The following is a 24719-nucleotide window of genomic DNA, read 5'->3' on the forward strand; positions in this document are numbered from 1 at the left end:
CAAAGATCAAAGCAAACGAAGCCACTCTGCAAACAGCTTTGCTCTGGCAGAAGGTCTTACCTCTTCTACCAAGCACACCACGAGTGTCAGATGAGTCTTGCCCTGACCTCTCGGCCTGTCGACATGTCAGGAGTGTCACATCGGCTTTCTCAGCAAGCCTTTCAGCCTGTCCCTCAAGCACTGGGTTAGCAGCAGCTGCACCGCAGCGACCAGCCCGTGGGGTTGTCTCAGCACCGCAGGGCTTGCAGAAGCAGCGCCTCAGGCACTCACAGCTTCACTATACATTTGTCCTGTGTGAAAGGAGCAGGGCAACTCGTGCCCTGCTGGGCTGGTCACTCTGTGCAAAGGGGAGAATTGCAGCTTCACTGCAGGAGATGGAGGTGCTCCTGCTGTGGCACATGGAGGTGGGTGGTAGGGCCGCTGTGATGTCCCACGCTGTGTTTTCTTGCCAGTCCCTGGGGACAAGCACCTCCTCACTCACATTTTGCCACAAATCACGGCAACACCATAGGTTTTGGGGTGGAGAAATGTCTGTTTCAGGGCCAACAGCCCAGTCCTCCTGCAAGTCCCTTCTGCCTGCACCCAGGCCCCTTGCTGACCCGTCAGTGGGACAGGGGATGGCCGTGTCCCTCCTTGGGCACGTGGGTGTCTCGGTGGCCCCTTGGCCACCTCTCACAAGCAGCCATGGCGAGGGGCTGGGATGTGTGGGGGAGCATTGCTGCTGCATTTCTATCAGGGTGTCCTTTCCCGAGGCAGTGTGGACAAGAAACAAAGGACAGCTGGATGTGGCTGCAGCTCCAGAGAGTGCATAAGAAATGCCTCTGCTCCTGAGTCCACATGTCCCCATGGGTATCTGTACGCACAAGTCAGCCTCTTTCCCCAAAACTCACATCCAGCTGTGGGAGAGAGCACATACAGAGCAAGGAGCAAGCTGCCAGTGCAGGAGAGCAGTGGCCATCCATCTTCACACCTCCTCTCCTGGGTCCAGCCAGCACTACAGGGTGCTCACTGACACTGCCACAAGATGGATGAACACTGGCAAAATGCGTATTTTTTCACTTTGATCAAAATGGCCAGCAAGGCCAGCTGGGATAAAAGTGACACTTCCCTGCCTCCAGGAGCATTTCAGGATACCCTTGCTTATGCATTAAAAGCAAAACAAAACAAAAGCAACCAAACAAAAGCCCAACAGTTAATTTGTTTTCTGCGTACTGCTACCTGGGAAGTTGGATGGGCAGGCACAGACACCAGCTGGCAAGGCTGGGCTGTTGGCAGGGGCGTTTTGCAATGCTCCCCTGAGCTGCCTCTTGGCTGCAAACACCACTGGGCTGTCCAAGTGCTCCTGCCAGAGAGCAGTACTTCCCAAAAGTTAACTCTCAGCAGTGAGATATCGCAGCTTTTCCTGAGCACTGAAAACTTTGCCAAGGCTGATGAGCAGGGAGCTCTTCAAGCACTGGGCGAAAAATAGGTATTACTGCCATCATTACTGTAAATACTAATCCAGCGCCTGCTGATGCAGGGAGGCTGGAGGGACTCAGCAGTGCCTTTCGGTTGCAGCTACCGCTGGGTCACCGTGGTGGATGCCAGGTGCCCATCTGCCCGGCTCTGCTGCCAGAGGACACCGCGTGCCGGGGGCTGCCAAAACGGCAGCCGGGTCAGCGGGGGCCGTGGGGTTTCCAATACTCTCGGAAACCTTTTAACTCAAAAGAGACAGGCAAAGGCTGGTGTACGCTCACAGCAGCACGGAGATTGCAGCTAGCCTGCATGTCATGCTCCAGAGCAGGCTTCCTCTCTGCTGGTGGGAAATGCGCAGGGAGCCAGGCTGCAGGCAAGGGCTCATCCCCCTCTCCAAGTGCTTCTGTGCTGACACTGCATGGGGCACTGCTCCAGGAAAGGGGGAAGGAAGGGCCGAGGGAAAGAGGTGAGAAAGAGACAGAAATAAGGAGTCACTTACCCTCACTCCCATGAACCTGTCCCTCAGAACGATCCATGAAAGCAAGAACACAAACGCTTTGTTGCAGCAGAACAACACGGAGACATCCGTAGTGTTTATTTTCTTTATTGCATGTAAGTAAAGGTAGTTTGTGAGTGTCCAAAGAACACCAAAGGGTGCTGCCTTGGTAAAAAACACCTTCAAAGTCAAGCCATTGTCTCCAAAAAATCGGCAGCACTCCCTAAAACAAGGAGAGAAAGGCAGCATTAGTACACAAGCCAGTCACAATCTGTAGCAAACACAGGGGTTTTTCTTGCCCCTCATCTTTTCCTTTGGGGGAAGAAGGGCATAGACCTCAAAGACAAGGCAAAAAACAAGTTTCAGCACCTGCTGCATCAGCCACCACCTGCACAGGGCACCAACAGGGATGGGCTGCAAAGGGAAGGGACAGCAACGCAAGGCAGAGGTGAAGCCAAGAGGTTGAATTTCACCCTCACCATGAGCATCTTCAAAGTGGGCCATCCTGAAGCAGCGTGGGGTTGCTCTCCTTTCACACCGGTGGGGACCAGGACGCTGAGGGGCCCGGTGCTGCTCCCCAAGGCTGGCAGCAAAGCCCCAGCTCCCCGCTCCTGCTGCAGCCCCCTCCAATGCCCAATGCTACAGCTGGGGATTTGGGGGATTTGGGATTTGCTCCCCAGGGGTGGGATCTGGCTCTGCACAGCAAGCTGGCCACGCTGGGCGGAGCTGTGGGGGTCTGTAAGGTGGCGAGGTGCTGGAGTGCACGGGGCCAGGACGGGGTTGTGCGGCTGCACGGGCTTCTTCTGCTTGATTTCAAAACCCCTGAGGCCTGGAAGTGCTTTAATGAGGTGCTCTGGCAAAATTTGAGCAAAATTAAATTTTCCTCTGACAACGAATGCCAAATAGGTTTGCACTGCTGCCTTGAATTTTAAGCTCTTTTTTTTTTTTTTTTTTTTTCTCCCTGAAACTGGCCATGCGAGTCTCTCTATTTGGAGCCTGATGAAAGTGTGTTTTCTATCCACTTTCTCACCAAATGGGCTGCATCAGGTGGTTACCTATAGAAATCAGGGTGTGCTCTGAGCCTTTTCAGATTTCCCTCATTGCTAATTCTCTCCAATCTTACAGAACTATGTCCAGTTTTATAGTCCTATCACTGTTTCGTATGTCGTACAGCACCTCATGATAGGGCTTCAAGGTGGACAACCCTGGGAATAACATTGCAAATCCAGGAATTAAGTGCCTTCAGCAGCCTTCAGGGGAATGATCAGAGCCTGAATGTGAGACTCAGCCAGAGCTGGCAGCTGGGAGATAGAATGAGGCCTTCAAATTGAGGATCTCCTGGGGGTCACTGCAGCATCTGCACCACTGCCACATCCCCTCATGGCAGGAGGCAGCCCAGCCTCTGCCCCTTTCTAGCAACATCTCTGGAATCCATTCATCTATCCATCCGTCCGTCCGTCCGTCCGCCTGTCCGTCCATCCACCCACCCACCCACCTGTTTTCACTGCTGTGCCCATGCTGTCATGCACAAGGACTGTCTTTTTTTTCGTGTGCTCCTACAGACAGCAGCCCGGTGAGGCTTAGTGCCACGCAACTCGGAGCATCCAAAACCTCCAATTCACTGATTAGCAAATGTGGCCAGAGACAAGAAACCACAGAAACATTCACAAAATGGTGTGCCATTGGTGCTCCTGGAGATGCTCCATCACCATGAATCCATTTCCTATTTCGTACAGCAGGTGTTTTTTGCTAAAACTCTCCCATTTTTGGAAGAAGTGGTTCAAACGGGACTAGGAACATGTGCTGGGACTGTGGGCCGGGCCTGATGCTGGATCCATGCAGCAGCACAGCCTGGGGTCCCCCCACCCCGAAGCACCCCAGAGGCCTGCCTCGCCTGGGCCTGGGTTGGGCCCTGAGCTGCACCTCCTGCTCTGGGAGTCTCTTCCTACGGCCTGCACAACAGAGCCGCCTTTTAGCTGTTTTCTCTGGCCGCACTAACTCTGAATTGCCTCTTGCAGGCTCCAGCTTCCAGAGGAGGCCTCTTTAGGCAGAGGTTTCCCATGGAGCACTGTCCTGCCCAACATGTATGCTGCTGAACTTCCCCATGGGGCGGCAGGTGGGCGAGATGGCTTTCTTGGACTCATTGTCAGTGAAGGCCGAGGAGCATTAAGAGAAACATGGCCTCTTTTTGTGTAAGGATGACTCTACACTGTACAGGAACCCCCTCACAATTAATTGTCTCCCCAGGTCTCCTATCGCTTATCAGAGAAATGATTTTTCCTTGGTGCCATCACGCCGCTCGTGAAGCGGCATTTGATGAAGAGAGCTATCAGGGAGTAATGCCTGATAAGCAGTTGTGGGAAGCAAGACAGGGCAGGCATATAACCCACACAGTAATCCCAAAACAGCTGGGGAACAAAATCACTGCAGAAAAAAACAACCTTCAGCTCTAAATATTTTGACAGAACGTTTTGGACACCGTTCCTCCTGCTGTCTGGTTGTCTCGGCTTTGCCCACAAGGGCACGCTGTACCCATTGCGGGGCCTGATGTTTTATGGATACTCCCTGGCAAAAACAGAGCCCGTGTCCTGTGGCTCTCCAGGCACGCCTGAACGTGCCAGAAGAGCCTGCCTATGCATATTTTAACAATCTCATCTGCTAATGAAAACGTAATTTTTTAAGGAAGACAAAAGCCACCCTAACGCGAGGGCAGTCTGTAAGCCCTCAGCATCCTGCGGAGCCAAACTCAGCAGCTGCGGATCCCAAAGCGTCCCAAAGGTGCAGGACGGATGGGGAGCCTGGGTTGTCTCCTTGCAATTTCACAGGACAGCGACTTTCAGCCCTGCCTGCTGGCTCGGGCAGCACAGCGGAGCCATGCCTGCAGGTGCGATGGTTTTAAGCAGCACGCAGCATCCACATGGGCAGGCAGCATTTGCTCACCGCGGCAGCATGACAAACGCCTACTGCTGTGCTCTGAGTCACTGGAGATGCACATCCCTGAGCTGCTCTTGATGCCCACCTCAAGAGGAGTGGAGCCCAGGGAGAAGCTGTTTCTTGCCTTCAGCTCTAAAGGGGAGTTCAGGGTCTGGTAAGAGAAATGCCACCTTCTGTGTTAAAAGAGAAATTGCCACCAAAGACTGACCAGACCTACTCCTGCCCGCATTACCAGCAGTTCTGCAATAGGCAGTCTTACTTTCAGCATGGATAATGGCTGGAGAGGCCATAGGAAAAGGGCTGACACAGGGCTGAGGTGTGCTTTGGCCCTGCGCATGTCCAAGTAGTGAGAGAGGTGCTCCATTGTAATCACAGCAATTGGTTTAAAAAATAAGCAACGCAAAGCATCAGTAAGGCAATGGTGAAAGGCTACGTAAAACCGGAATGGAAACATCAGATTAAGAGATCTTATTGCCTACATATATATTACTCTAAATTGTTGGTTTCATAATCCTTCATGTGCTAATTCTTCTTCATAATCTTTTTAGTGTGTATCTTCATTAACCCAGCAAATAGCAAATTAGCTCTGCCCCATTGTGCATGTCTGCAGCACAGCAAGACTATCAAAATATCTCAGGCACTGGAAATGAGCATCCCCAGTGAAGTTAATGACAAATAGTTGGTGCCAAAATTGCATGCTAAGTAAGTAAGAGTTAATCTTACTGAAAGCAGGTGTTGCAGTCAAATAAAGCTGGCAAATAAAACACAACACTAAAGCTCTTTTTTTTTCCCACTGAGCTCATAATTACATGCTTAACAACATTCATCTTTGACTGCCTTTTTTATCTTTAACCATTGCTAGGTAGCTGGGATGTTTCTTCCTGCCTTGAACCTTGTGCAACTGAATGTATAAATTCTGCCCAAACTGGAAGGAATGCTTTTTACATCCCTTTGCAAAATAAAGCCATTTCTTGAAGAGGAAAGGTAGACAAAACCCAAAAAAAGTATACACGGCATGTTCTACTAGTCTGGGGGTTCAGCCTCTTGATACTGGAAAGCAAAACTATGCCAGAGAAGTTAATACCCCACTGAGGTTGCCATTATATTTTTGGGAAAGGTGCAGCAAAGTAGAAAATATCTGTGAGGAATGCACAACATAAGGAAATATTTTGCACAACCCAGTTATTTTTCCTTTCCAGACTGTTAACTGTTAAAATTTCTCATTTTCACAATATTCATACTGGAACCTTCTCCAAAGCATGTTTTGTTCTGCTGTTGCTCCTAGTCATTGATTTTTGTTCTTTGTAGGCTGCATTTTTTTGCTTTGTTTGACCTTGTAGGGTCTGTACCTGCAAACTGAATTTAGCTAAATTGCTCCTGATTTTCACCAGAGTGAGCATAGGCTCCACAGAGCAGAGCTAAGCAGCCACCGTGCCAGCTAATCTTGCCTCTTGATTAGAGATTGGCAGGCAAAACATGTTTTGCTCATCCCTGCACTGATGAGGACTGCATGGATAAATAGTCTGCAGTAGCGCTGTTGACAGTCGTGCATTTTCCATTCAATGTACAAACAGAGACATGCACTAAAATGCCATGCATGAATGTCTTCTGCGTGACTTGAAAGCCAAGCAAAAGCCAACAAGACAGACAAGGTGCCACAACTGTTAAAAGAAAGGAAGGAAACTAAAATCAAATTTCTTACAGGGAAAAAAAAATCCTGGGACTTTTTTCATATTTTATCCTGTTAGAGCCACATCATTTCTCCTGCATTATGAGATAGGCAGAAGACTACTGTGCAGATACAAAACACAAATTAAGCAAAAACATTCCTCAAAAATCCTCTCCAGGAGTGCACACAGTGTGTTTCCCAGAAATCATGCCTCCAGTTCCACTTTGCTCTCCCTTGAGCCAATGCTCATGTGAACTGCAGTCACGGCAAAATCACCCTCCCAGGTGGGCAGACTTCAGAGCCATGCAAGTGGAGGGTAGCTTCCCAACCCCCATTTTACAGATGGACAAGCTGAGGCACAGAGCGGCGAACTCCGCAGGTGCTTGAAGGAGACAGAATGAGGAATGCCTGTAGGCTGCATCTTCTGAGATCTGTTTCCCGCATGCTTATTTTGTAGCCAACTTCTCTTACTGATCAAGACAGCCCCCGTGTGCGTTGTTCCTACATCACCGCAGGTTCATGTGCCAGCAGAACAGTTGCACGGAGGCTCCTGTGGTGTGTCCCAGATCATAAAACACTGCAAATAAACCCGCCAGCCTCAGCAATTTCCAGAGAGGTGCCCAAGGTGCCTGCAGTGCCTTTTAAATATCAGCCTTGGCAAATCTCAAGCTTGGAGTACCGTGTCCTTAGAAAGGGCAATCCAGCAAGGGCAGGCTGTCATAAAAGCACCATTTCTGCAGCAGATTACATGGGGAAAAGTTTATTTAATTGATTGCTCCTGGCTACAGGGTCAGGTCAATTTGAGAGCATGTCTACAAATCTTATGCTGCAGGAAACTCAAGCAGTGTGTCACCCATGGCCGTGCCATGCCAGCACTCTGCTCACAGCCTGGCAATGAGCCCAGGTCCATGCCAAGTCCTTCTGCTCACCCTCCTTGCTGTATCCCCGGGATGATGTCTCTTCCCTGCTGTCTCTCCATGTGCCTGGGGCCCCCACAGGAGGTTTCTTGAGACTGAGAATGGATGGAGAAGCCCCTGACATCAGATACCGCATGCCTGCTTTCCTCTGTTCTGGGGGTGAATTTGTGCTGTCAGTACAGAGAAGAAGGCCTGAATCAAAGCTTCAAGCACCAGATAGATCTGGGGCTTGTCACTAAACCTACATGCTTACACAAACTGAAAAATAACTACTCAAGATACTGAACAGTTTCTCAGAAATGGACATTGCCTAAAATAATCTAACGGTTTGTTAATGCCCATCAGCCCATGCTTATGTTTCTGCAAGCATTTTATTAAATGCAAGAAATGACCCTAAAAGTCAATCCAGCATACAGCTACCACTTTTAAGTGTACCTCTGATGTTGAGCAGTACTTGTTTCCACAGGTGATTTGGGGCTGATGTTCTGCCTTTAAACTTTGAACTGTTCCAGGAGTTTCCAGTGCGTTTGCAGAAACTCATTCTCGTAGGAAACGAATGAGAAAATTGTCTTCTTTTGAATTAAACAAAAAATCTCCAGGCTGATCTTTCTTCTCTGAACTAGGGAGGCAGAGGCAATTGGTTTTGCTCAGCACTGTACATGTGCCAAACTATGCATTTGCACAATAAATGGTCCCAGGAAATGCTTAGTTATGGATTTACATAATACACCAGAATGGCTCCAAAAGAAGCAAATAATACAAATCTTACAAACCACCTGAATACACATTTCCAAGACAAGTTTTAGCACACACTCTGAGGCCTTAATGAGAGACTGTTTAAACTAACAACAACGACAACATGCAGTTTAAAAGAACAAGACCAAACCCCAGGGAGAAGTCACAAAGTGTAAACTGCCTTAGCAAAACAACAACAAAAGGGCTGGAGCCTCCGGCTGCAAAGGCACAGGGAAGAACCTGCCCCATGCCCCTCGTCCTCCCAGATTTTCTGTCTACAGCACCAGGCCCCTAGTCCCTTCCTAAAAGCATTTGGGACTGTCTTTCCCCAGGGTCTCAGTCTCCAGCCTTCCCAGTACTTTCTCCCTGTTGATGATGCCAGGTGCCCTTCCTCGGGGGGTCAGTCTGGCACAGTCCTCCGTCCCCATTACCCGCCTCTGCTCCCTGCTGGCTCCAGCCCTGTCTTCCCTCCCTTCCTGGTGCTCGGTTTTTGTCAGAGGAGAGAGGAGTCTAGAGATGATCTTCCAGCCTGAGGAGCCTGCGGGAAGCTTGGAGAAAAGGGGCACCTCAGAGCCCATCTCAGTCCCCACCCTTTCCTGCTGTGCTGCTGCCTGTGTCTCCAGAGTCAGGCTTATTGCTGTGCCCGGGGCACTGATCCTGTTCATTTTGCCTCCGTCCGTTCCAGGGAAAGAGCAGTAGTCCAGTCCTAGCACACACTGCAGCCTTCAAATACACGACTGGCTCCACAGGCCGCAGGAAGTGGATTATATTGGTATGAATATTTCATTTAATTTTTGCCTCTGAACATACTGCAGGATTTTGATTGTTTGCTGTTTGGGGAGCAGAGCCAGCAGCCACCTCTGGAGTGACATGATGGGAAGGGCCGAGGTTGCTGGGTTGCTGAAGGTTGTTGTTGGTGAAGTCAAGAGCATCACCACTGCTCTGCTAGTACTTCACAGGAGCAGTACGGGATATCACAGTGAGATTTTGTTTTGCAAGAGCTTTCCTGCACAATTTCATACCCACAGGCACCAGAGCCCATGCCAGCGTGTGCTGTTGGAGCCTCTGGCGCTCTGCCTGCAGCCTGCTGTGTGGGGCACGCTGGCAGCCATGGGTCTTCCACCAGGCCAGGGGGGACATGCCATTTCGGAAAACAATGCAAGCATTGCTAGCAAGAAGATTGTGATGTGACAGCGTGCACACAGCTGTCAGACAGCTGAAGTTCCCACATGCTGCATTACCCAGCATTTTCTGCCTTTATACCCTAGCGGCACCCAGAGCCTGAGTTGCTTTATACTTTTAAGGATAATTGGTGTTATACAAATCAAATGTAATACTGTTGTTATGTGTAAGCTCCAAGCACCCAGACAGACATCACACTCGGATGTACTTGGAGATGAGCCTTTTGGTTACGCTCAGAGGCTGCTTCATGGAGCAGCTGGTTACAGAGCCCACAAGGAGCTGCCGCCCTCGACTTCATCCGGATTAGCACACAGCATCTGCCTTAAATCCAAGCCAGAGCCCACCAGACCGGAGGCTGGGAGGCATTTAGACCAGACATTTCCCCTAGGCAGCAGCAGTGGCTGACACAAGAGGGGGCAGAGAGGAGACTGAAAGCTTTGCAGGTGCCTGGGGACCCTGATGAGCCTGCGGTGAGAGTAGCCGGCAGCTCCTGCTGTGTGCTTGGGGCTGGAGGACGAGTGAGAGGAACAGGCCTGTCCAAACCGTGGGGTGTGAAGGCAGGAGGCTACCTCGGGGGCAGGTCGTGCCCAAGGGGAATACACGTAAAGGACCACCAACTCTTACAGAGGCATGTAAAACCACAGGCGAGAAGCAGTCAGCAAGGTGAACCAGAGCTAATCACGGTCCTTCCTCCACAGCAGGAAGAAGCCGGTGGCAGTGACTGGTGACAGAGCACAAGAAGAGGACTTGATCAAGAGCAGGTCACGGCAAGGCGGACAAGTGGCTTCTCTGCAGCAGTCGTCACAGCAGAAGAAACAGGGAGGTCTCCGTGCTTCACCTTCTCTCTGTGAGGGGACTCAGTAGTGGATCTACCCAAAACTGGAGTGACCACAGGAGGGGTTATGAAGCAAACTGACAAAATGGGCGGTAGGCTGTTTCTGGGCGGTATTACTCAAGAATTCAAAAAAGCCTGAGGATGACCGTGGGGATCCATAACTTGGCCCTTAAAACTGCTCTCCTGCCCAAGGAAATGCCATGCTGATTATTTAATAAGGGCGTGGTGGAGAGATGGTAAGCGACAAGTTTCTAAACTTGATGTTTAGGACTAGATGAATTGGTAGCAGCTCTAACGAGACCGGAATTAGTGGCCAAATTGATAAACATAACCTACTCAGAAGTACCACTGTGCAAACCTCTAGGAGTTATCTTAGATTGCTTTTTCCTGAGACAAAAAATGCAAGTAAATCACAGATTCCATGTTTATAAGGACTGTTACTTTCCTTCCCTAACATTTAATTCTAATGACAGAAATTATAAGGAATAATAATCTTTTATTCGAAATCAACCTTCTATCCTGTCCACTGCTTGGCTATCATCCCACATTTGTCTGTGGGAACACCAGGGAGATGATTTGTCATTCTCTAGACATCTGTGTGACTGTAACCTATCAAAGGTGCTATGATAATATAACCTTTCACAAGGAAAACTGTTGAACTTTCAAGGTATGGTGAGCAGAAAAGCCTGGTCCTAGGTTTTAGTATGTGTCCCGTACGTTGAGGTGTATTAAGATTACACAGGGTCTAAATTCTCCGAATTCTTTCTTCTTTATTCATCAAGCCAAGAAGACTCCATCATTCTGAGCACTTTTCCTCAATGCCCTGATGGTCTGGTTGGCTTGGGTATTTGAGACAGCCACAGAAATGCCAGAGCAACCCCACAGCTAGCCACAGAAACCCAAGTGGCCCCCACAAGATGCCCTTTCTTCACTCTGTCCTTCAATCTGCCTTACAATTTACCTCTTGAATCCACCCTCGTTTTCTGTTGAAAAAGCTATCCTAGGAACAGTATGTTCACTGGACACCTGTAGAGTAGATGTTAAGACTGTGACTCAAAGGCAGGCTGAGTCATTCTAAAGCTATGACTACCCTTTATTACACAAGGATTGACAGGAGATCTAATTGGGGCTGTGGCTGGCCATCCATTTTGAAGACAACGCTGCCAGTCATCTTCAGCCTGTACTGCATGGCCTCCTCCTCCCAGGCTCACCAAGGGGAGATGAGGACAGGGAGGGCACCACTAGAGACATGCTGACAGGGCTGTGGTCTTGCTGCTGCTTTCATAGACTTCCAGCCCGGCAAGATAGCTGAGAGGAACCTGCCCAGGCTCCAGCAGGGCCATTCTGGCACATTCCCCCTACCTAACGACTGTGCAGAGCAAATGTGCACTAATTAACTGGGACTCTCCCCGCTGGGGCAGCGCTCCCCTCAGCAGGCCACGGAGCAGCACCACACCAGCCGCCATTTCAGAAGCGCACCTCAGCTTTCGGGGTGTGTGCTGATACTGCCCATTAAAAGCTGAACTCAGTGAAGCTGGTGTTTGCTTTGGAAAAACAGAAGAAAACAAACAAAGCCAAACCTAGCCACATTACGTTTAATGCTGCCTTCACAGATTAGGCAATTCCCCGGGCTCAGCAGGCTGCAGAGGCACGGTGAGCAATGCTCAAGCACTTCACTACTGAAAAGCAGCAGCCAAGAGGCTGCATTGGAGGTCGGCTGCAAAGCTCTGCCACAGTTTTCCTGAAAGAGACTGGCCAAGCCCCTGGCTGGCCCACGTCCCCGCCTCAGCAGCGTCCCAGGCCGTGCTGAGGTGAGTCAAGCACTTGTGCGGCATTCGGCGTGTGGTGAGGGACAGCATATACAAACCCAGGCAGAGAAAACCTAAACATTAGGCTCTCAAGGCTTTCACTGCCGGAGTCAACATCGTCACTGCTCTCCGTCATCATCCAAAATTTCCATTGACGTCAGTGGAAGTTCAGGGTGTGAAAGGCCTGCGGCGTCTGAAACTGTGCAGCGATCACTTGCGGATATCTTGAGCTTGGCCTGCTCTGATTTACATCCGGCTTGTACGCTGCAGCTGTGACCTGCACCCTACTTTTTGGAAGAGTCAAAATGAATCTTCTGGGAGAAGCTGGCCAGCTGGCCCTCCTGGGAATCTTTTTTTTTTTTTTTGGTGCAGTCAGACAAAAAAAGCTGGCAAGAATAAAATGCTTTTATAACAGCTGGCACCTTGGTTTCTGGAAATGCTGCGAAATGCTGGGGTCTCAGATCTGCTGGTTTGGAAGCACAGTGCTGACGGAGGGGAAACCATGCTGTTGTGCCTTGGGAGAGGGAAGGAGCAAGACATGGGACAATACAAGGAAGAGAGAAATGCCTTGGTGATAACAGTGGCTACAGAAACACTGGTGTTACCATATATATAACCATACATCTACGTTGGAACATATATTTGTAAAATACATACATACATACACACATATTTACTTCAGACCTTTATGCCTGTGGGTGATCAGAAAGACTCTGCACAGAGATATGTGCAGTTCAATCTGGCAAAGCACTGCCAGCCCACAGCCCGTCTCACTGGTGATACAAGCCCTGGGCCATGGGCATAATCTATTGGCTCAGTAAATCCTCACTAAATAGCAGTATCAAGCTGTAATACAGATGAGGGAAACAACTCAACCTCACAGCCTAAACACTAATTGTGCAGCACTATGACAGGATGCTGGGACAGCTGGGAACAGGAAAGCACGTGATTCAGGAGCTACCAGAAGAGACACCATCAATTTGGCATTTAGTCAATGAAAAGAAGTAAAGTTATACAAAAAGAAAGCAGAGAGCTCACTGACACAACAGAGAAGCTGACATTGACGACACACAAATTGCTGCTAGATGCATTAAGTAAACCGGGATACAGAAAGGAAATAATCTTTTCTAAATACTTTTATTTGTGGCCATTTTTAGAGTGCCCTGTATCAACAACAGGTGATTTTTTTCTGTCTGAAGTTTGTTTGCCTTTTTAATTGCACTGCTGATGTCCATTTGACACAAAATCAGAGCAGCCTCTGTCCGGTGCTCTCTGTCTTCAAGAGCACCTTGTGCACAGCAGCAGGGCAGGGAGGGGAGCGAGTCCTCAGCTTCCCACAGAGGTGGAGTGAGGAGGTCTCAAGGTGCTGTGGTGGCATCTACCCTCATCCCAGAGCACGATTTAACAGCACGCTTCAGAGAGCGGTGATTTTGGCAAATGAGAGTGTGAGGAACTGAGAAACTCCGCAGCCTTACGTCACATGGAGTGAAGGAGTACAGCTAATGATTTTAGAGCCAAAGGGGTGGTGTTATAAAATACAACATACAGCACTTCTGAGATTCATATTTCCAAACAGCTTTACTTGTTTTGACATTTCTCCCAATAGGCTAGTTCTTCAAAAAACATGTTCTACAATATGTTCCTGTTGCTGGCTGCATTAATTTAGTGTAAGAAAGACCTCAGTATAAATGATAATAATGGAGTGATACGTAATGGTAACCGAATGGCTTCTCTCTGCATTACTGACTGGTATATTTAGGTCTCTCAAGTGACACACAGTTAACTGAGAATGGCTTGGAAGTCAATTACCTGTTGTCCAGGAGAAATATGTCATTTCTGACTCCTCATATGAGCACTTCCTTGTTGGAACAGTAGACAGGCAAAATTGGAAATACTGACACCACTGTACTGTTAAAGAAGGATTGGAAAGCACAGAAAAGGAGCCATGGCAGCTGAAATTCCCAGAGCCTGTGCTCATGAAAAGTTAGGTAGATACAGCTTCAGCGAAGAGCTGTGGGAACCTGTGTGGTTTGGATCTTTGAAGACATGTCCTACAGCATGTGGTCAAGAAGTTGTAAATTATTACGTTCATTTAATTCTCAGTGAAACGATTTGGTGAACCACAATGCTAATTCACTGAAACGGAAGCTTCTGAAGAGGGGTACAGGTTCAAAACACTTTTAGAGAAAGTACTGAGAGAGATTTTGAAATTGTTCTATTTGAACATTTTAAGTGAAATCTCTTTTATAAATTCAAAATGGATGTTCACTAAATCTATAGTGGAAAATAATGGAAGTGATCAAAATCAACAAAAATTTTAAAAAGAATTGGAAAGAACATATTTTAGTTCAAAGGAGGTTTTATTTTCATTTTGCATCTGTGGATGCTCTGTATTTCACCTCATTAGGAACAAGATTTCTTTTGAAATTTCAGAATGTTTCCTGGAAAAAAAAGAAAGCAATTGCCTGCGCAGTCTATTAATGACACATTATATTATCTCTTCACAAATCTTCAGTGTGACTGCATAAAAGCCTCTGCTGACCCAAGCTTCACAGGCAAGAAAGAACTATGTCTTGAGGTAGGGGAGTTTTCCCTCCATACAATATAGTTTATAGTTATCATTATAAATAAGATCAGTAGGAGGAAATTTTAAAAGAAACCATAAACCTTACTCTGCTAGAAAGATCACACATGCCAGTTCCGCTGCATTGTCTGAAGGAGTTTCTCCTCCCCAGTTTTCAGAGTTACAAAGGAGCCTGTAAAATTATGGGCAGTATTACATGAGGATCCTACGTAAAAGTAAAACTTTATCTGAAGACTCTTCTTAAAACATAAGGTACAGAGAAATAACTTCATTTCTTTTCCGAGCATCAGAGGCAGGTCCAGAAGATGGATGCAAGCCATATTTGTCTTTCAGTCTCCTTGCACTTTGAGGGGTCTACATCCCCCTAATTCTTCTTTCAAGCTCTTTTTATCCTCATTGATTGATGAGCCACTCCCTCTTACACTGTTCAGAAGCTGAATCTCCACCATTTTGCAGGCAATGAGCTTTCCTCCTTCATACCCTCCAATGAAATGAATAGGACAACCGGAGTTCCACGGTGGGCCCGTCATGGTGGGTCCACCCTCCAGAGATGATGCTGAGCTATTCCACAGTGGCTCTAGAAATGTGCTTTGTCTCTGCTATTGCAGCTCAGATTTCCTCTATCAGCTCCTTGTAACTTTCCAGACAAGCCAGGTGGAAAGTCCTTCCTATTTTAGAACTCTTGAAGATGATGGTCCCTGCCTCTCCTCTGCTGAAGCCAAGCAGCTTCAGTTTCCAAAGGAGGTACAGCCCCTTCTTTCCCTGAGAGCTGTGGCACTGGCACAGGGAGAAAGTGCTGCCTACAGGCTGGATATGCGCAGAGAGTAAAAAGATGGCTCCAGAAACCTGACAGTAGCAGCCACATGCCTTACGTCTTCCCTTGGATGTGTCAAGTGACAGAGAAGAGGCATGAAGAAATTCATTAAATAGGCAAATGCCTCCAGCTGTGGCAGCAAAGACAAGCTCCAGCAGAGCCTTGTTTGCTGATGTTGATGTGGACTTGGAGTCCAGAAGCAGGAGGAATAGCAAACAAATACCCCAAATAGCCACAGAGACCACTTTATGCATATTGTTGTACTGGACGGCTTAGGGCTTTAAAAATGGTATCAGCTGCCAAGGTTATTAAATCTTGTATTCTTTTTATTGCAGAATGGTGTAGCTTCCTTTGACCCCCTGCTTTCTAATGGAAGAGTTAGGTGGTGCATATGTGGGTCGCTGTTGTGCCCCCACTTCTGGCACATTTGGTGGTGACTTTTATTCCTACTCTGGATTTTACAGCCAACTTTCTCATTAGAGACAAAATAAGAGCGTAAATAAACTAATGGGGTTATTAGCTCTTGATTGCTTCATTCGGAATGAAGTAAAGCAAGCATGATATTAAAAAGAACAGAGCAGAAATAAAAAGGGAGAGAGAGATCAGATAGAATTGATTAGTTCCACAAGTAAACAAAGAGATTACGGCACTGAGGTGACTGCACTACTGAAAGGCTGTAAGAAACTGAGATCTATTTGAAGTTGCTGGAAAGATCAGAAATGCGAACACTGGTGAGGGATACGCAGAAATCCCAGGGAAGCAGAATGTAAGGTTTCAGATTTGCTGAATTTAAAAACAAGACAAAACAAAACAAAACAGACTTGGAGAGTTCATTTGGTGGAGCAAACTGACATTTGCGACTGCAGGAACTGCTGGAAGCTACACGCGCATCTCTGAATGAGAAACTAGCCATTATTATTTATGTGTTTGGATGGGATACACAGTGGTTCTTTGGAGGCCAGGAAATTTGCTTTAAATCTGAAGCCTGCCACAGATACTCTGCTTCAGAGTGCTGATCTGTATACTTTAGAAATGTTATTTATATGAAATATTTCATATTTTTAAGGTTTTACTCCTACAAGACAAGAGATGGTGGAGCCACCATCAAAACATGGCAGATGAGAAGTCTCTGGCCAGAGCGTGGTACCACAGAAGTACAAAATACAAAGCAGTCGGGTCTTGTCATTGCAATGCATGTGTGGGGGGAATGTCAGTGTGTTTTGGATCAGGTTGTTACAGCGCACACTGCTCGCCTTCTTAGTGACATTTTTTATGTACTTGTTCTTTTTCTTTTATATTTTTATTGCCTACTAAACAGATTGTTTTAGCTCTGCTTTGTGTGATCCTCAGTAAAAGAAAAGTTCTGGCCAGAGAAGCACTCCGAAAACATTGCCCTGATGTGGAAATAGCTGGTGCCTTGCTAGTATCTAATGTGCCACCCTAATCTTAGCTGCAAATCTACAAATTAAGATTTCAACACAGTCATCACTGATTTACTTTGTGAACGACTTGAAAGCAGCAAGGAGTCCTTATCTGCAACAGCGATAACACAGGAACTTTTCTGACCAAGACACAGAACTCCGGAGTTAATGAATTGGGAAACCCATCTGCTGGTCCAAATGCTGTACTTGTGCTTTAAGCATGAAAATCACTGAAGTAATAACACATTGTAAGCCTTCCCCTCTGCCCAGCCTGTGTCAGTGCGGGATTCACTTGGCAGTGCCTGCGAAGGGATGGACCTGTACAATGCAGGAATTACCAGCCTGGGTCTGCCAAGCCCTGTCTTGCCTCCAGCATCATCCTTCCCGTGGTGACCCCGCCATTTTCTTGTCTTTCTCTTCCCTCTCTTCCACTTCATCCACCTCGGATGCATCAGACAGGCACCCTCACTCAGTTCATCAGCCTGTAAGACAAGCTTAACTCCCTGCAGATCAGGAGTGGTGAGAATTAATGAACATTTCATTAATTACAGAGCTCTGAACTGCTTAGGTGTGAGTGTAGAGCTAAAGTACAGCTCTGTTGCCTTTGAAAGGATGCTATAAGCTCCTGATAAGCTCAGCTCAGCTTGGACCATGCCAACCTTGCCAGCATGTGCTTCGTCTGGCATGTGGCCCTGTAAGTTTCTGTGATAAGGAACCATCCATCTTGCTGCAGGGCCAGCTAGAATTACCAGGACTACATCTGGGAAACAGCACAGCAGAGACAGGGAGAGTCAGGATCATCCACAGTGGAATTATATCGTCTGGTGAGAGCACCTGGAAGACTGGAGAGAACAGCCTTGTGATGCTTAAATGGCACACACTGACTGCTGATAGTAAACCTGAGGTGACTCAGGAACATAATATCTGTATTTGTCTCAGGAATGCGAATGTGACATTTGAAACTGTCAAATGAAAATGACAGATTTTATACTGGATTTACCTTAATCGGAACAGATCATGTGTTTCATGCTAGAACTGTTCTGACCATTATCTGCTTCTGTGTTTATTACATTTTGATGTGCCTCTGGTAATGGCTTTAATAAACTACCTGGAACGGAGCCTGTTGCATTTAGATGCTCAGATGCTTGCATTTAGATGCTCAGATACCATGTGATTGACTGTAGCACAGACGAACATCGTTTTATGATAGAGAATTTCTAAAGTAAAACATTAGGATATCAGGAAAGACCTGCAGCAACTATAACCTGATTTAGGGTCACAGAAGTAACTTCTGTTCTTTGACAGTGTTCAGCTATAGAAATCAAACTCTTTTGATCTCCATCAGCTAAGTGTGCAGCACATCCACTTTTACAGCATTCACTTCTGGCTAAAACGAAATAGCTCTGTGACATACAGCTGCAGTTTATGTCATCCTCCTGGATTTAATGTGTGGAAGGAGTTACAGGGAGTGTGGGAATGTGATTTTTGGAGCGAGGTTGTAAGGGCAGAGCAATGAGACTCCCTTTGGCTTGCCGGTCCTGAAAGCCGAGCTGCGGTGCGGACAGCCAAGCATTTGCCAGATACGACATTACCGGGTTCATTTGTCTTCCACTTTCTACTCCCGTGACATGCTTATTCCTTCCTTCATTCTGGAGAGTGACCTTGTGATCCTTACTTCCACGATAGCACTCTGCTTCCAGAGCAGCTGCACAGACAACAGTCACAAATCGGCTCCCTCCTACCACGGTGCAAACACACCGATAGGGCACAACACCTGCCCTAGCGAGCTCCTGCTGCAGCCTTGCAATTTGCCACCTACCAGGCAAGTGGACATCGGCTAGCATTACTAATGCCTGCATTGTGGGCATGCCTGCTCTTTTTTTTTTTTTTTAATATATGATGGATTTATAAAGCCCCTGGACTTAGACTGTAATTATAAAATGGCTTTTCTGGCTCACTCCCAAGGCTGTGGCTCCAGAGGCCGATATCTGAATGTGCTACATAATCTGCATCGGATACTCTTTGGTCGCAGTTATGGTCAGTGCAATTGCAGCCGTGTGCAATGGATTGCCTGGGTTAAAATGAAAATGGTTGGTTTTGTGGCAGAAAGCATGGATGGAGGGGGCATGGCACTGCTCTGAGAGTGGCTGAAAGCAGAGGAGACGAGTACAGTCAGGTGGCCTGTTTCGGTGTGCCTGTGAATCCTTACACATGCATAGCAGGGGGTGTTGGAAAATTTAACAGAATTACTGCTGGGGATGTATCACAGCCTACATATTCTGTAAGAACTCATCTCAGCTGAAGTTCAGACATAGATTAATTTAAACAGATGATTTGTTGATGTTATCTAGAGAAGCAGGCCTGCAGCTTTCTAAGACGCTCTTAGATTTCTTTCGACCTTGGATTTCATGAACATCTTTTGGTTTAACCAGCCCAGCCATGCTGGAGGCCATGCTGCAAGCCTTCATGGGGAGATTCCCAGTGAGACTTGTCATTTGCCTGCTTCTTGCATAGGGCTTCCTCTTTCAGTGACTTTGGTAGGATCTGGACCTCTTACTTCAGGTTGCAACATAAAGGGGTGAGGACGCAGCACCACGCTGGCAGAAAGCTGATCTCGAGCAGAAGAGGAATCAGGCCGTCTGAAAATCATGGGTTCATCCTCATCTACAAGGACATTTGTAATTACGTTCCCCCCTGTTCATCTGCCACGTTGCGCTATCACATCGTATGCTGTGTTGCTTAGGCATGGACCTCAGCAACCCATCATCAGTTACACGAAAACCACCAGGCTTCAGGAGATCTGTGTGCAAGTATGCGCCTCAGCCTCGACTGCAAGCTCTGTGGCACAGGCACCGTGTTCAGCTCCCTGTTGGAAAAGCATCTAGCTCAAGGTGCCAGTGCAGATCAGGATTTCCAGGGTGCTCATTTCGTACAAATAATAAGTGATAATGACACCTACACAGCTGCGTGAAGTAGGCAAAGAAGAGACAGGTTTAGATAATGGAGATCCAACCTAGCATGCACACTAGCAGAGGAATGGAACTAGAAATAAATAAACAGAGAACAAAAATACATGAATGAACGATTCAGCAAGGAAAATGTGTCCAGGCTTGAGGTAAGCCACTGCCCAGCCTGTGGGAAAGAATAAGACAAAGAAGTGTAAGGGTAAGTCTCTTCACTGCTCATCTCATCACATGGCATCTGAGGTATGTGTAAGATGATATATGCGTTAATTAGCTCATGGCATCTCGGTAGCTGAAATAGTTGGTAGGTGGGCTGAGCCATAAACCAAAATATTCCCAGCATGTGAGAGATGCTCAGCAGGCAGCTTCAGGACTGGGAGAAAGGAGCAAGCCATGTTAGCTACCCAACAGAAAGCACGGAATAGTATCTTGAAGATACATAGCAGGGGAAAAAATCTACCTAATAATTCTTGCTCTTTGGTTTTGATGTGAAATTTATTTCATTACTGTGCTCCATCACTAAAAGAATATTTAATTTTTCCCCTTTGGGATCAGTGTAAAAACAAGGGTGCATATACCAAATTATGGGTACATGGGCAGTGCACATCTTAAAAAACAGTTTTCTCTAATTATAGAGAGTAATTTGTGCAACAACAAGCAGACTATTATTTTACTAATTCCCTGTATCCGAATTTCCTCATGTTTACTACCAGAACTGCGTAATTCTGTTTTATGTGAAGCTGTTATTAAAACTTAGAGCATCCTAAGAGATCTTTGAAAATTGAGGTTTACATGTGTAAGGGAACTGCTTGCAATCAAATCTAATGTATACATAAATCATCCTTCAAAGTAAACCAACAGAGACAAATGATTTGGCGTTGATGAGATCCATTAAATTTTTTATCAAGATAATATAAAAAGAATTTGATAAATAATCTATAGACGGCACCAGTGAGCAAGCTGCAAGGAATTACTGAATTTCTCAGCCTTCACACTGAAATCATATCAAATTAAAAACATAAATTAATATTCAGGTACCTAAGCACACTGACTTGTTCAGTGGGATGAAGACTGTCAGCACCCACTGATTTCAAATGGATTATGGGTGAGCGAATTTAGTTTTAAATAGAGATTTTAAAAAGGTTAAGGCAGCTAAACTTAGTGTCTCCAGTGCATGGCATCAGCCACGACAGGACAGTAGCCCAGAAGAGGGCCAGAAAATGTTGTTCAGAGGGAGTTTGTCATCTTGGAAGTGGGGACATTGCCTGCAGATGGCTGTGGAGGAAGAATTATTTCCCAAAAGCTAAGAATTTGAAGAAAAAAATAATTGGGTTGTACAGAGAGTGAAGGTGTGTTATTTTCCAAACAAGATATACTCTTCCAACCCTACTGTAATTCATCCCCAGTGGAAAAACATGGCTTTACTCCTTCACGTTTGAAACGAGCATGACTTTGTCCCGAGGCACTGCAGGGGCCAGAGCGGGTGCTCGGCCGTGCTGGCAGAGGGCTGGCACAGCTCCAGGCCATCACTGAGGGCACTAGATTTATCCTGAAACGTGAGTGGGATGGAGGGTGGTGTAAAGGGAGGTGAGCATCCATCCCTCAGCCCGGCCAGGCACATCAGTGGGGAGCACCAGCCAGGCACGCTGTGCTCACAGGCACCTCGCGGGTACCCCCTGCTTGTGCTCCGGCTCCGCTCTTCGGAGGGGAAAGGATTTTCGGAGCTGCACCGGCAGCACTCGTAGACAGATGCTTGAGAAGAAGCAGCTTTCCCGGAGTGGAAGGCAGGTGTCAGCTTGCTCAGAAGCAAGCCCGTGCAGGAGGCTGTGCAGAACTGCGGCGAAAGGCACTTGAGCTGTCCTGCAGAGCTCGCACCAACCAAGACCCTCTCCAAAGGTTTTCTGGGCTCTTCAGACAGAAGTCGCACCCTGCGCACTGAGCCTCAGTAACAGGGTAATTCCATGTCACGGTGCCCTGTGATTTCCCCATCCGAACCCACTGATTCACACAAGGCATAATCTGGCTCAGTTACTGTGACTGTGCCTGGGGTACACTCTGTTAAATCTAGCTCTTCCAATAAAACCTCACCTATACAGCTAGAATAAAGATCTTCAGTGGCTGGGCTCAGCCCTTATTCAAAGCGTAATGCTCTGCGATGAAGCTGAGAGAGGTTATTTAATAATCTCAAACCCTTAAGAGAGAAAAAATGCACTGAGCAGTAGTTCACATCATTACTAATTTTGGCACAGCATCTGGATCTCTTTTCAGACTGTTTCACAAGAAGAACGATGAGCGCAGCAATGCGGTTTTGGGCTCTGAGGTGAGCCCGTCCGCCTGGATGCCAGCAGCGGGGGCACCCTCCACACGGCGGCACCGGACTTTGCTCTGGGTGCAGCCTCGCTGTGCCCATGCCGAGGTGCTCAGCAGGATGCCAGCACCGAAGAGGCACTGTGTGCTGAAACCTCGTTATGGTGAGCAAGGGTTTACGAGCTGCAGAGCTACGGGCACGCTGACCACGGGGGAGACAGGTGGCTCTTTGCTGAAGAGGCAGCTCCTTCACTAGTGCACAAAGAAAGACGAGAGGCACACAGTGGCAGAAAGCAGGTGATTCTGTCATCCAGTCCGAAACATTTTTCACCCCTTTGCAAACTGTGTTTGCTCGTTTAGGGCTGGCAGTACTATGGGGCTAGAACAAGCAGCGTTAGCTGCTGAACAAGATCATGGGAAAGGTAAAGACTGCATGGCAGATATTAGGCATCAGTCAGGCATACTGGGGCTGATTGGGACTTCAGCATGACTTGTATCAAGTCTAATGGAAAATACAATTAACCCACTCCTGGAGAGGCATAAGATGACAAAGTCACACCAAAAAAACCTCTCCTGGTCAGTGCCATCTGTGTATAATTGCCAGGAGATGGGAGCGCACTAGAACGTGGGAGCGGTTACAAACAGCATCCCATGCAGAGGGCTGGGCAGGCGAGCACGCAGTAACACCACCACATGGCTTTCAGCTGTCCACACTCTGTCACACCTGGAGGGACCGCATTCAAAGCCCTGGGTGAGCTGAGTCCATGCTAAGGAGCTCATCTGCAAGAGCAGGGTAGCTCAGCCACAATAAACCTAATTAACAAGGCATCTAACCTGCTGCTGCTGCTGGTCTCAGTGTGCCTGCATTTTGTGAGGATGGATCCATCAGGCCTTTACCTCTGGGACAGAAAAGAGGCTCCCTGAGCAGAGAGAAGTATCTGCTGGTAACCACAGGTAGATATTTATGCCTGTTTTCAGGATGGGGCACGCACCTCGGCCATTTTGTGGATCTCACTCTGGACAGGCCTGGCCCCTCAGGAAGGAGTGCCAGCCAGCACCACTGAGAATCAGTAGCAGCACCCCTAAACACCGGTCATTTATGTAAATTAATTATTAAAGACACAGAAAATAACACTAGCAAGGAATCAGCGGGGTTTGCTGACGACTCTCTTCTGATTTGGCTGATGCGTGTTGCTGGGGAGCTGGGAGAGAATTCCAGGTGACAAACTCGTCCAGAGCCTGATCCTCACCAACTGCAGAGCTGCACCGACGGGAGCTATTTTTGGTTTGAAAAGAGTGTAAATGAATTGAGAGTTTGGCTTACGGGGTGAGAACTGGATAACATGATGACAGAAGGGCTTTATAAACATTTATTATTCAAAATCTCTTCTGCAAATGCGGATACGCCTAGGCAATTATCTCACTTTAGCTGCAGATGGGCAATTTTGATGCGATTATTATGCACCTTCAGTACTACAAAGCTTCCAGTGCCATTCCTATTGAAAATGCCTGAATTATACAGAATGGCAAAACTAATGAACTATTGCATCTTTTTCCTGCCAGCTGCACAACATCTCGTAGGTGCCATCAGCGCGCGTCATGCGGAGGAGCCGCGTGGCCGTGGCTGCTGGCCCAAAGCCGTGGCAGAGGCAGGATTCCCGATAAAGGCAGACCGACCGAGTGGCTGAGCTACTTGAGGAAGGACAATTTGCCATTACACATTCAGATCATGGCATTACACTGATTCCAAGACATTGTTTGTCATCTCCTTCTCAAATTTCCCTGGTGAGATGTTTCTACGTGTGCCTAAAATCTGTTGTTAATTACTCTGCTGTGCTAGACACAGGTTTTTTTTTGGTAATGAGACTCCAGATATCAGCAGCGTAATAGTGGAAAATGTCTAAAGCCACACAGAGAACAGTTTGTTTTTAGCACAATTGCTGTGGAGGAAACACACTTGCCTCCAGTTCTTTGAAACGACTCGTCTCTGGTTTCTTACAGCAAACATACCCGGGAAGCCAGCTGTTAATTTTTTTGAATCGTTAAAACGAAGTTCTAGAAATATAAAGCAGCAGACAATGTTTTACAGCCTGACAGCCAAAAGTTAAGTATACATATAACATATGTTATATACGTTAACTACACATATAACTGGTATGACTTTCAAGAGGAACGTCCTCATTATGACTCTTGTTTACCTAAAAATAAAGCCAATTTGGTGCTCCCTTTTGAAAAGATCCCAAGAAAGTATCTTTAGCAGTTTGGTAAATTTTAATTGTACATTCATTCTTATTCAGAAACAAATCTGTTAACACATGAAGCAGCTGTTGCTGGTATGATTAAATCCTTCACAGACACTCCCAAGAGACTTGTCTGGACCCCTGTTAACTTGGATGGCTCTGTGGATGCTGAGCCCCACTGGGCCCTGGAATATCCCATGCTAAGAATCTGCATCCAGGCACAGGACTCAGCACACCAGCATTTCCATGCTAAGCACGCTGTCCATTGAAATCATACATCATTTACTCATCTAGCTTTGCTCGTAGAAGAGGATGTCACCTAGGGTCAGATGCTGACTGGACCCATCTGTCCTGGTTCC

General features: G+C 47.2%; 1 protein-coding gene across 9 annotated transcripts in view; it reads right to left on the minus strand.

The window, feature by feature from the left end:
* Positions 1-24719, minus strand: part of SLC35F3 (solute carrier family 35 member F3) — a 170347-nt gene that overhangs the window by 5625 nt on the left and 140003 nt on the right. For all 9 annotated transcript variants that reach the window (XM_080586423.1, XM_080586424.1, XM_080586421.1 and 6 more), the window contains one exon: positions 1955-2174. In XM_080586423.1, coding sequence (XP_080442549.1) covers positions 1955-2174 — 220 coding nt within the window. The remainder of the gene's footprint in view (positions 1-1954; positions 2175-24719) is intronic.

The sequence above is a fragment of the Anser brachyrhynchus genome (assembly GCF_964034855.1).
Source record: "Anser brachyrhynchus genome assembly, chromosome: 3".
Lineage (NCBI taxonomy): Eukaryota > Metazoa > Chordata > Aves > Anseriformes > Anatidae > Anser > Anser brachyrhynchus.